The 12252-nt window shown below is 44.5% G+C and overlaps 1 protein-coding gene across 3 annotated transcripts in view; it reads right to left on the reverse strand.

Moving 5' to 3' along the window:
- LOC119218585 (endonuclease V-like) overlaps positions 1–11479 on the reverse strand; it is a 34395-nt gene extending 22916 nt beyond the window's left edge. Inside the window, exons 1-7 of one of the 3 annotated variants that reach the window (XM_037473120.2) lie at positions 11330–11479; positions 10389–10560; positions 6897–7031; positions 5202–5241; positions 4417–4529; positions 1242–1310; positions 1008–1136 (exon numbers count right to left, since the gene is read on the reverse strand). In XM_037473120.2, the coding sequence (XP_037329017.2) occupies positions 1008–1136; positions 1242–1310; positions 4417–4529; positions 5202–5241; positions 6897–7031; positions 10389–10560; positions 11330–11373 (702 nt within the window). In that variant the 5' untranslated portion in view covers positions 11374–11479. The remainder of the gene's footprint in view (positions 1–1007; positions 1137–1241; positions 1311–4416; positions 4530–5201; positions 5242–6896; positions 7032–10388; positions 10561–11329) is intronic. The other 2 variants (XM_037473117.2, XM_037473119.2) reach the window with 2 other exon arrangements.
- Between the last annotated feature and the right edge of the window lie 773 nt (positions 11480–12252).

A 12252-nucleotide genomic window follows, 5' to 3' on the forward strand; every position in this document is an offset into this window, starting at 1 on the left:
GGTTCGCTCTGATGTCCAAATCCAGTCCGCCTGCTCCTCCATTTCTCCCTCCAAAACACATCACACTTAGAAGGAATAAACAAACACACACACACGAGGGGCTGAGTTCCTCTGGAGAAAAACTGATTTTGAGATGCGTGTGTGCGTGATTGTGTTTTTCTGTGCAGTGGAAGTGAACAGCAGAAGCACAGCACAGCCTAGTGGCAGCAATACAAAGAGCCTGAAGCAGGACGATGGAGAACTTCAAAACCTAATGATTTGAAATCATGTTTTTTGTTCTTTTTAGGCACTAGATTAAAAAAGTATAACTCATTTGACCCTGTTCTTAAAGCAGGAAAGCAGACACTGATTATCTGTACACAAGAAAATGGGTGGCGCGGCTTGGTTAAGTGACTGAGGTTCAATGTCACTGCATTGTTTACTAACTATTGAATACATTGAAAAATGTATGTAAAAAATAAGCACATATATATATGTATAATCCTCTCAAACAAAATATATGTATACATATAGAAATGTCATGTGATGTTCTCAGTAATCAAGCAAAGTATCATGAAAATAAGTATTCCTGATTTTTTTCAAATATCTTACCATCAGTTCCAATACTGTCCAAGCAGCTAGCTGTTTTAAGTGAAAACATATATTTAGGACAACAACCGTATTGGCAATATGTTGAAAGAAAGAAGTACAGTCTCCACACCGTAGCTCTGACTATTAGCTCCATACTATTGTCTGAAACTTTGTCTGAGACTAAATCGGAGCATGTCTATATTGGCTGCATACGTTGTTCCCCAGGCCCTGCTGCACACAGCGTGATCCGCACACACACACCTCCCCCCTTCACAGCGGCACGGCGAGGAGCAGCGCTCGCTCTGCCTCACACCTTCCATCTGATCATTAAATATTCTGCCTCTTGCTCTGCCTTTTCCACAAGACATTCCCCTCGTGTAGCCGCTCACCGATGGGCGGCCGAGTGTGTGTGTATGCGTGTGTGTGTGTGTGTGCACCTGTCTGATGGGCTCTGGGACCCGGTAGCGGCAGCAGGAGTGTGTGAGGCGTACGGCTGTGTTCAGGCTGATCTGGTGGCCCACGGACACGTACACCGGTTTACAGCTGTTGTCGGAGCTCCGCAGTGCCTGGACACGAGGAGAAACGTCTCCCGTTAAGTTGACCAAACAAGTCTCCGTCGTCGTGGTCGTACGACGCGCTTTTAGCGGGTTGGGTGCTCCTCGAAGTCGCACCTTTCCGAGCACTTTGCCGGAGGCGGCTGTGAGTGGGAAGCTGTCTCCTCCTTTCTGCAGAGCAGCTATCTGCGGAGGCAAAGACACAAATCAAAGCAAAAGTCAGATGCACAGGCCGGCGTTACAAATGGCAGCAGGCTGAGAGGACTGTTAACCTGCTGTGGAGGCCTCTCCCTCTCTTCCACCTGTGTGACTTGACATTTGAAACGTTGGTGTTTACAAATGATGTTTTACAATCTAAAACTATTTTACCAATGTGAGAAAAACATGTTTATCCTTCTTGGCTCTGAAGAAATGATGTACTAATGGTTAGTTGAGACGCTCAACCTACGGCAGAGCACAAGTGCATTTCTTTTTCTGCCCCCCCGCCCCCGACGTGATTTATCAAATACTGTATGTATCAATGTATCAAATACTCAATATTAAAAAGACTGCCATATAGAGCAACAGTCAATTCTCCTTTACTAAAAAAATCTGATCAGATAGAAGAGCCGATATCTTGCTAGTTGCTCACTTCAGTTACTTTATAGACATTCATAATAATACATAAAAATAAAATAAAATAAAAACCTTGATCCTCAAGGAGTGCTTAAGCCTGAGATAGCCGTGGCTTTGGGCCTTAGAGTCTACCGATAAATAATAATAATAATAATAATAATGATAAAAAAAAGTTAATCTGTGATTAAAAAAAAAATTAATTATATATATATATTATTAAAATAAACCATGGCAATACTTTGGAGAAGTGGATGAGTGACTCAAGGCATCTGTATTTTATAAAAAACGTTTTCTTTTTAAATAGAACTTCAAGTTTAGGTGGAAAAGTCAGACGTAGTGATTTGGGCGCTGATGACGGGCGCGCTTGTAGGTTATGGGCCAGAGCGCGATGAAGGGAGCTTAGCCTCCATGATGGATGGGGTGTCTGCTCTACTATGACTGATTACAGCAAGCAGGGAGATAGGGGAGGGGGGGGGGGGCACAAGGCCTTCAATCCCAGCTGGGATGAGGCCAACAGTGTCTGTGTGTGCGTGTGTTGACAGAGAGGTTTGGCTCCTTCGAAGCAGGGCTGGTGCCAGAGTAGCAGAAGTCAGAAAGACAGAGCAAGTCATCAATAACGCTCTAGTTTGAGTTAAGGCCAGGCCATCAGCGGCTCAGTGAGTGAGGTAGAGACAGACAAGGGGAAGGAGGGGGGGGATAACAAATAATGAAATACAGATTTAGAAGTCATAAAAAAAAAAAAAATAAGAACACCACAGGGAAGCTACAGGATGTTAAAACCTAAAACAAATTAAAAAATGGACATGGATCCATATATATAACCTCATCTCACACTAAGATGGAATCCACAAAAGAATGAGAAACATCTGTGTAAGCGCCAAGTCACTGTGTGTATCTGCACATCTTCACAGTTGTACCCCACTGTGCTTTTGTTGTCGAATAAAGACAAACACACACCTTTGCTCCAGAGGCTTGCACATTCAATCACATTCAACCGAGAGAATTCTTTCTTCTCCGTAACCTTCAGAATCACTCGGCCTGCACGATGGGTCTTTGTAATACTCGGTGCGCTGGCAGAGCTGTGGGGAACTTTTTCCTGAGCTTTTATAGAGCGTGGCAGCATATTGATTGTCGATGGCACGTGGCGGCGTGGATTCGGTAATGGCTAATCTTATTTCTTGCCCGTCCCCGTAGGTACCCTGACATGGCTTCTGTTTCACGGTTTACTTCACAGTTCATTTCCTACTTAGCGCACAAAACACAGACGCCGATGTTTTGACCGGAGGCGTCGCAATCCAGTGTCTGTAGACAAATTACATGGAGCCCCAGAGAGTTAGAATTACATCGATATGGAGGGGGGCGAGGGGGGGGTGGGTAATTCTAAAATCACATGAAACCGATCCAAAGCTAACGGCGTGAGCCCAAAGGTGCAACGTAGTTGTCGGAGCAACCAGATACCTATAATGAAGATATCCGAGCCACCGGGATTATTATCAGCTGATATGTGTGACTCTTTGGAGGCGAGCTGATGCCTCCCTGCAGCCAACAATCACCGACAGCAAAGCTACAAACTGTAATTGAGGGAAATGGATACACTCCTCCAGAGGATGGAGTTAGTATGTTTCGCTACTACATGAAGAGATGAGGATATGAGCGGGGTGTCTTTGCCTGCTAATGGAGTCGGCCATGCTGGTTCCCTTGGGAACTTTAACAGAACAACATCATGTTACAAACTAATATTCTCCACAGGGGAGGCACCTGAGGTTGATTATCACTGTCCCCTCAGTGTAGGACAGGATGAAAGCTCTTGCCATGAGGAGATCAGACCATGTTGGTTTGCACCAGGCTGCTGGAGGTTCCATTTAAAACTCTTCCAATAGTGTGTGTAACCGCATCCACCAAACGACAAGTCATTTAACAGCTAGGCTTGATACGCATTGCACATGTATTGTTGTTATTGATACACAATTCTTCCTAAAGTCAAAATGAGTGTCAGCGTTGTGTTGGGTTTCCATGTGCGTACATACAGTACATACATGCATCGGCCTCGCCATTAAATATTATGCAACTTATTTTTCTTATGTTAGACTATCCACACTCCTGCCACTATGGCTGATTTGACTTGTTTTTATTCTTTCCTCAACAGGTCACTGAGACTGAAACAGAGTGCACATTTGCATATTAATTAAATCCAGTTAGTGATGTCTCACAGGTATACTTTGACCAATAGGTATTTCATACCAGCTTGATTTATATTCCAAAAGTCACAGAGTTCTTTGTGCATTTGCCACACAAAGAGGCCTTAGCTTGTAATAGAAGTCACACTGCCAAAGCAGGATTACACACACACACACACACACACACACACACACACACACACACACACACACACACACACACACACACACACACACACACACACACACACAGGCATATCCAAAAGTAATTGAGGATTTTGTCCTTTGCGGCGCCCTTCTGGCAAACAACAAACACAATTGAAAAAAAAGAAATGATTACCCGTTTTCATTTAAATAATTAATTGGCTGATGGCTGGCCTCTCTTTTACAGACACAGCATTTGTACATGCAAGATGGAAAATATATATATGAGATTGCACATTTGATTTTCTACATTGTTGACTCAACAACTAAATCTACAACTTGAATACGAGTCTCACCTGTGACTGGTGCTGTTCACTCTTGTGCACACCTTGTACCTGCAGCAAGTTCTTGGCCACGCCCACGCACGGCAGCCCCGACAGCACGCCGAGATGACACGCCAGGCCGAACTCTGCAGTGACAGTGGCATGTTTGTATGATTTGAGCCTCACACACAAAACTAAACACTGCAGAGACTTCTTATAATAGACAGACAGTTCACTTTCAAATGTGAACGAGCGTTTAAAGTGGCGCGAAAGGATTTGAATTGCAATCATTCATTTAAAGTTACTCATAAAAAGGTACTTTTGACTACTGGTGATTCGTCTTTATGACCACCGGAGGGAAGGGAGGCACAGAAACTGGCTCCTGCCATGTGATGGTGGAATCTGCTGCAGCTGATTTAAAAGTGGTGTCCCTCCTGCACGCTCACCATAGTTCATTAGTTAGCCACCAATTAGTATTATTTTATTTTTTTTACACATTGAGTCAGATTAACTTTCATAACACGGTGTTGGATGTACAATATTTTCTATTCATGGGATCTACATTTAGTGAACATTTGGTTTGTCTTTAGATAAGTTTGCATCAGGTCATTGTAACTTCTATGTCTTTGAGTTATTGTTGTAGAGGCTGCTGCTGGAAGCACATCAGGCCAAAGCAGAAGTTGCACCAATTAAAAGAAAGTAGCCAATCATCACAAACCTTGTTTCTAATTGTTTTACCTTTTTCACCTTGGGTAAAACAAAACAACATTTTTGGGGAAATGCTGGCCAAAAAGTCAACATAGGGCAGCTTAACTTACCTCTGTAGTGGAAGAGACCATTGCCATCCACAAACACCACCTGTTGAGGGAGCACAGCTGAAATGAATATAGCTACAGCACGAACCAAAGACGTAGCTGTTAACTGTTCATTTTCCCAAATTAAAGGCCCTTTCTACATCCACACAATTTCACACGTGACATGTCACAAACAGATCATTAATCATTAACGTAAATGGCGGCCGCTGAGACGCCTCAGTGGAGCAGAGGCATCGCTAACGTTATTATGCACTTGTGCGCTCTTGATATAGCGAGTAAAAATGCCTGCTGTAAAACTGTTTTCTGCTTATCTGCAGTTTGTGACCCTGCTGCTCCAACGCTGATACAATGTCAGACACTTCACACATAGTTGCTGTGTCAAGGCTGAAAAAAGTTCAGCAGATGGTGTTGAAGCGTCCCGTATGGATGGATGGATGGATGGATGCTAATAGCAATGAAACTCACAGGAAGACGAAGGGGCAAAGCCAGATGCTCAAAGCATCGGCACGTAACATCACTGGTCGATCATGACCCAAGGCTCCAGAGCATTGCAGGGACTGACTGCATGTGTGAAAGGGACAATAGGGTGTGAGATAGGACGGCGTCTTCACCCCAAGCGTCACAAAGGTACATTTAAGTAAGAGACGAGATCCACACACTGATAATCGATAATAAACCATTCCTTCACAAAGCCAAAGGTGACCTTGACTTTCTTCCGCTCGGGATCATAAGTCACTGGGAAAAGCCTCACTGCAAAGGTTGCAGACAAACGAACCATCTGCCCCAGGCTAAATGTCAGTACAAGTGTGTGTGTTTGTGTGTTTTCTGCACACCTCAGTGCATGGCGACCGAGAACCGGAGTAGGAGGAGGCGAGGGAGGCGCGAGGGAGGCGCGAGGGCTGCGACAAACACAAGAGAGTGGGCGAGGACGAGCAGGGAGAGAGGGATGAACAGGAGCGCTTTGTCACGGGAGTTGCAATTCACTCGGTGTGTTTTAACGCGCATGGAGCGCGGGGCGGCTCAGCTCAGTCTGAGCTTCAGGGACCTCGAACCTGTTCCATGTACGAATCTCTGTGGTTCATCTATGATACCCCTGAAACTCCCATCTGTAACAAGAAGATGAAGGGTAGCATGTGATAACTAGTACTGATTCTAGTGTGTGAGCATGTTAGCATGCTGGCTGACACATGTTGAACAAAGGAGAAAGGAAACAATAGAGCCTGAAAAGATGAGACGGGTGGCCGCGGGTTATTGAGGACGAACCGTCTTGATAAACCTTAGCTTTCCCCTGGTGCCATGAGTAAATGTCCCACATTTTGGGACACAGCTCAGAATCAATAGTGGAGGCGAGGGGGGAAACGGGTGACCTGAGTCGGTCCACGTTGGGAAACATTTGCCATCAACAGTGCTAAAGCTGCCTGAATCATTCATATCTTGCTTGGGTTTAGAAAAAACAAGATCTTTTTTGTTGGTTATACTGAAGGTGGTTAGTAAGCACACATTTTTATACAAAACCCGGCTCCTCTGACCAATTTTCGAATATCTATGTTTTTCTGCAAAAGCGAGCAGCGGTCTTCACATATTCTTCATAACACAAGTGTGTTATAGAAGACCCAAATAAAGTCTCACGATCCAAATGCAGTGCAATTCTTCTGCTTCTGTGTCGATACTTCTTGGTGAGTGCGTGCAAAAGCTGACCTGAGGCAGAAGTTTGGGCTGGTTCCTCTCCAGCCGCTGCAGGGCTTCCAGAAGGAAGGGGGTTTCTCTGAAGGCCAGGAAGCCGGCCATGTATGGAGCCGTCAGGGTCACCATCTGACTGTCTTCATAGAGCACCTTGGGGAAAGGTTAGTATCTGTCAGGGTCATAGTGCTGCATGCTTTGGACAAATGCATCTACCCCGGTGTGCGTTTGAGGGTTGAGTCCACAGATGCACAAACAAGCTGTGTGCGATCATCACTAACATCCCCCATCTGGCATAAGATGAAACATCTGTTACTTTGTGTTGAAAGGCTCTGAGCATGTTCGAAACATCAGACAAGGAGTTCTATGCAGGGAGCCTGCCGAGTTCTGTGGACACAGTTGTTTATCAAGGTTATACAGCTTTTGCATTTTATTGTCTGAGAAGATATAACAACGAACATCATCCACTCTACGAATTTCATGTCCAGTGCCCCGCTCGAAGGAAGAAAAAACACAAAAAGGTTTGTATATTTTTGGTTTAAAAATGCTGTGTGTGTGTGTGTGTGTGTGTATCCATTATAACGCGGTTACGTTCATTTCGAACAATTTGCAGAGAGCAATAATCCGAGGAAATATCGTCTCCTAATCTTAAAACATGCACAGCTTTGCATGTTGAATTTATTGCCATTAAAAACCTTTCGACCATTTTTGTGCAAGAGCTTTAGAAGTTTTAGAAGTTGCAAACAACTCTTTCCAAGGCCTGCGAGCAACAAACAAATCCAATATGCAAATGCTTCTGTTGTTGGATGAAGGCAAGCCGCTGACGCACAACACAAGGACGTTTGCACAACACACCTAGCAATCAAAGATATAGACCCCCATTCAGGATACGCCAGTGTTGTATTTTTGACTACTGCGACCTTCACCACCAGCCCCTCCTGCTCCATAGTAGTGATAAAAGGCCAGCTTGTTGCGTGGGGAACGTTTTTTTATTGACAAGAATCTCAACTACCAGGGCTGTTCATGAAGTGACATCTTCACTGTGACACATTGCGCGTCATCTTACCGATATTACCTTGTGTGCCAAATGGTCTCAGGCGACCGCGTGAGAGTAAAGCAGCAGAACATGATCCATGCCTGGGGGGTATTTCTGAACATTGGTTGGGTCCATTGATCAATAACGTCCAGTGATGATGTGATAATGCACAGATAAATGCCACAAAGGAGAAGAGCTTGTGAAAGAGTTAATGAATAAGAAAAATGAAAATTTGAACTGCCAAGGTCACTTCAACCACAGATCAGGCAAAAACGCTCCACCTTGAGCAGCGTTGTGAATAAACCTCAGCTCTAAGGTGCATTCACATTGATTTTCATGCTTGGCCAAGTCTGCTTTCATAAAATGTACTTGGTTGATTTTAGACAAACCTTGTGGGTTAAGAATATTAAAATTCATCCCAGCCATGGGGTTTGGGGGGGGGGGGGGTTTACAAAGTTAATCAATAACATTCCAAGGCCCCCTTGAGTCTGGATGTTTGTGTTAAGAAAAAAGCACGTTTTCACAGGCCGTTCACATATGGTCCATGTACGAGTATTAAAACACAATGTCTCATTCCCCATATGCTCTCGCTGTTTTCCAGGTTCCGTGAGAACTGTTTAATTTGTTTAACAATTTATAACTGCCAATGCGCAAAGGACCCAAATTTACAAATATGAATTCAAAGGTAACTTAATAGTCTCCTCATACGCATGAGTCAGTACGGACCAAAGCACTGGGTTTGGGTCTGGAGCATAATTATCTACCGTATCTGTTCCTAAGGTCCAAAACTAGAATTCTGTATGTCCTCCATTAATCTCATGGCCGTGTGCAGGTTAAGAATCTATACATTCATATAGCACACTGGTAATGTGATGTGATGAGGATCAGCAGGTTACTATTAAACAATTAGCATCATAAGCAGAGTTATTGGACAAGTCGAAGCCTGAGCAGGGTCTATTTTTGATTTAAGAAAGTTCCTGATCAGAGGGTGGTTGACAGAAAGTGCTTTAAGGGGATGGTCAAATATTGTGTTCCCCATAAGCTGCTGTAAAACTAACCCGACAAGGGCAAATGAAAGTCTCTGATAGTTTGTTAGCTTGTGAAATTGTAACCTTTCCCAGCACAGGCGCTGTTCTGCAAGTGTTTGACCGCTTTGCAACCAGACTGAGCAATTGCATTCGGTTGAAAGCACATACACTCACCGGCCACTTTATTAGGTACACCTGTCCAACTGCTCGTTAACACTTAATTTCTAAGCAGCCAATCACATGGCGGAAACTCAGTGCATTTAGGCATGTAGACATTGTCAAGACAATCTCCTGCAGTTCAAACCGAGCATCAGTATGGGGAAGAAAGGTGATTTGAGTGACTTTGAACGTGGCATGATTGTTGGTGCCAGAAGGGCTGGTCTGAGTATTTCAGAAACTGCTAATCTACTGGGATTTTCACGCACAACCATCTCTAGGGTTTACAGAATATGGTCCGAAAAAGAAAAAACTTCCAGTGAGCGGCAGTTCTGTGGGCGGAAATGCCTTGTTGATGCCAGAGGTCAGAGGAGAATGGCCAGACTGGTTCGAGCTGATAGAAGGGCAACAGTGACTCAAATAACCACCCGTTACAACCAAGGTGGGCATAAGAGCATCTCTGAACGCACAGTACGTCGAACTTTGAGGCAGATGGGCTACAGCAGCAGAAGACCACACCGGGTGCCCCTCCTTTCAGCTAAGAACAGGAAACTGAGGCTACAATTTGCACAAGCTCATCGAAATTGGACAATAGAAGATTGGAAAAACGTTGCCTGGTCTGATGAGTCTCGATTTCTTCTGCGACATTCGGATGGTAGGGTCAGAATTTGGCGTCTACAACATGAAAGCATGGATCCATCCTGCCTTGTATCAACGGTTCAGGCTGGTGGTGGTGGTGTCATGGTGTGGGGAATATTTTCTTGGCACTCTTTGGGCCCCTTGGTACCAATTGAGCATCGTTGCAACGCCACAGCCTACCTGAGTATTGTTGCTGACCATGTCCATCCCTTTATGACCACAATGTACCCAACTTCTGATGGCTACTTTCAGCAGGATAATGCGCCATGTCATAAAGCTGGAATCATCTCAGACTGGTTTCTTGAACATGACAATGAGTTCGCTGTACTCAAATGGCCTCCACAATCACCAGATCTCAATCCAATAGAGCATCTTTGGGATGTGGTGGAACGGGAGATTCGCATCATGGATGTGCAGCAGACAAATCTGCGGCAACTGTGTGATGCCATCATGTCAATATGGACCAAACTCCCTGAGGAATGCTTCCAGCACCTTGTTGAATCTATGCCACGAAGAATTGAGGCAGTTCTGAAGGCAAAAGGGGGTCCAACCCGTTACTAGCATGGGGTACCTAATAAAGTGGCCGGTGAGTGTAGATCCCTCAGTCTCACCTGAAACTACTCGGGTACATCAACAAAAGGGACGTCTCACCTCCAGGTCGGGATAGCTGAGCACCACCAGTTGGGCGCAGGCGTTGACCTCATCCCCTTTGATGAAAGACAGGTCTACTCCTCCAACTCTCTCCAGGCCCGAGAAGTGGGGGCTTCGCTGCCAGTCCTCGGTGTCCTCCTGTACCACCTGCAGTCTGAGACGGGCCTGCTCGCTGCACAGGACGACAGACTCATGAGTTCAACACGTCCCCTCACGGCAAGACAGGGACGATTATCCAAACTGATCGTAGAGTAAATGTCTGAACGCGATATGTTGGTCTCATGGTGACACACTTCAATTCCACTATAGTTAAGACAATCTACGCACAATTGAAGTTTTCAATGTTGGAGAATCATGCTGAAGACTTGTTACTCTGACTCTGATTAGTAATTATCTAGTATTTCCAAGACGGAGTAGTTGAAAAACTTAACCTTAACTTCAATTTAAATAACAGGTGAATATAAATTTACCAATTTGTACAATATCAATATCATCAACAGAAGTTCTGCCTACTTCTCCACACAGGGTCCACACACACAGTCCTCAGCTGGATTTATACAGTCCCCCAGCAAACACACACACACATCCTGGATGTGACGGCCAGCGGCATAAGGACATAATCCGGAATCACGGCGTAATCACTGGCCTTGTCATTGCAAACTCACAAATCAATGGCTGCTGGGGACCGATGGCACGAGGCCACACACACAGACAAGTGCAGCAACACCTGCCAGCACCTTATGGAGCACTTTGTTTTGGGTTTTAGCAAGATAATACTTTCAATACAATGCAGTCAGCCAATGATACCAGGTGGCTTAACTGTAAGAGATACTTCCCAGGGAGGTTGAGTAGTACGTGTGTGTGTGTGAGAGAGCTATGGTATCCTAATACTGTTATAAATAAAAAGTTGAGGCGCACAAACGAAATATCGGCCCCCTGACCTCTCCCATTGGTGGACCAGATCTTCTCCGGGAGGAGCGGACATCTGCTTCAGTCCTATAAAGGGGGGGGGGGGGGGGGGGTAAAGAATATTTTTAAGATATTCAAATAAATTGACAGTAGCACCTTCCCCGTCTTGTGTCTCTGTTTTGCTTCCGCGTTCTGACGTCATTGCGAGGGCGGGGCCTGCGTCTCGCAGCAGAGTGGCGTCGAGCTGAGCGCGTTCATACTGCCACCTAGTGGTCACAGAGGGTAATTGTAATAACAGGAAATGTTCCGACTCTGCACCCCCATGCCTCATAACTAAAAAAAACAATTATCAATTATCAAGACTTATCAAGTAATTGTTTCTGATAATATTAAGCTATATCAGTTATGTGATCTATTTAGAGGACTAAAAGCAGAAAGTACTCTGTTTTAAGATCATGAATACATTATTCGTCTGCAATCAAAAATCTAATTGATGAGCAGAAAATTCTACATACAAGTATTTTTTAGAAGGTGATCTTTCAGACGAGCAAGGCCTGGCAAAGGAGAGGCATGCTGGGAGAAAATTGTAGGTTAACAATGGAAAAGAATGTCTGCCTGGACTGAGACTTCTGAGATCACGCTCACATGAACATGTGATAATGAAGTCATCATCGTGTGAGCTCATTGTTCAATAAAATGATTTCACAGGAACCAACTTAACAGCTGGAATTTAAATGAAACATTACACTGATCTTTTCTGCTTGGTTCGTTCTCCAATCATTTCAATCCTTTGTTAAATGGAATGCAGAAAAATCGTGCAAATCTTTAAATATTGAGAAGGTATTGAAATATGGTGTCCTCTGGCCTCTACCCGTAGCCCTCTGCCATTCTTTTTGTTTCACCTCTTGGCCTATTTATATGCAATTATACAGCAACTTCACTGACGTACTGCACC

Source organism: Pungitius pungitius, chromosome 9 (assembly GCF_949316345.1).
Source record: "Pungitius pungitius chromosome 9, fPunPun2.1, whole genome shotgun sequence".
NCBI classification, from domain to species: domain Eukaryota; kingdom Metazoa; phylum Chordata; class Actinopteri; order Perciformes; family Gasterosteidae; genus Pungitius; species Pungitius pungitius.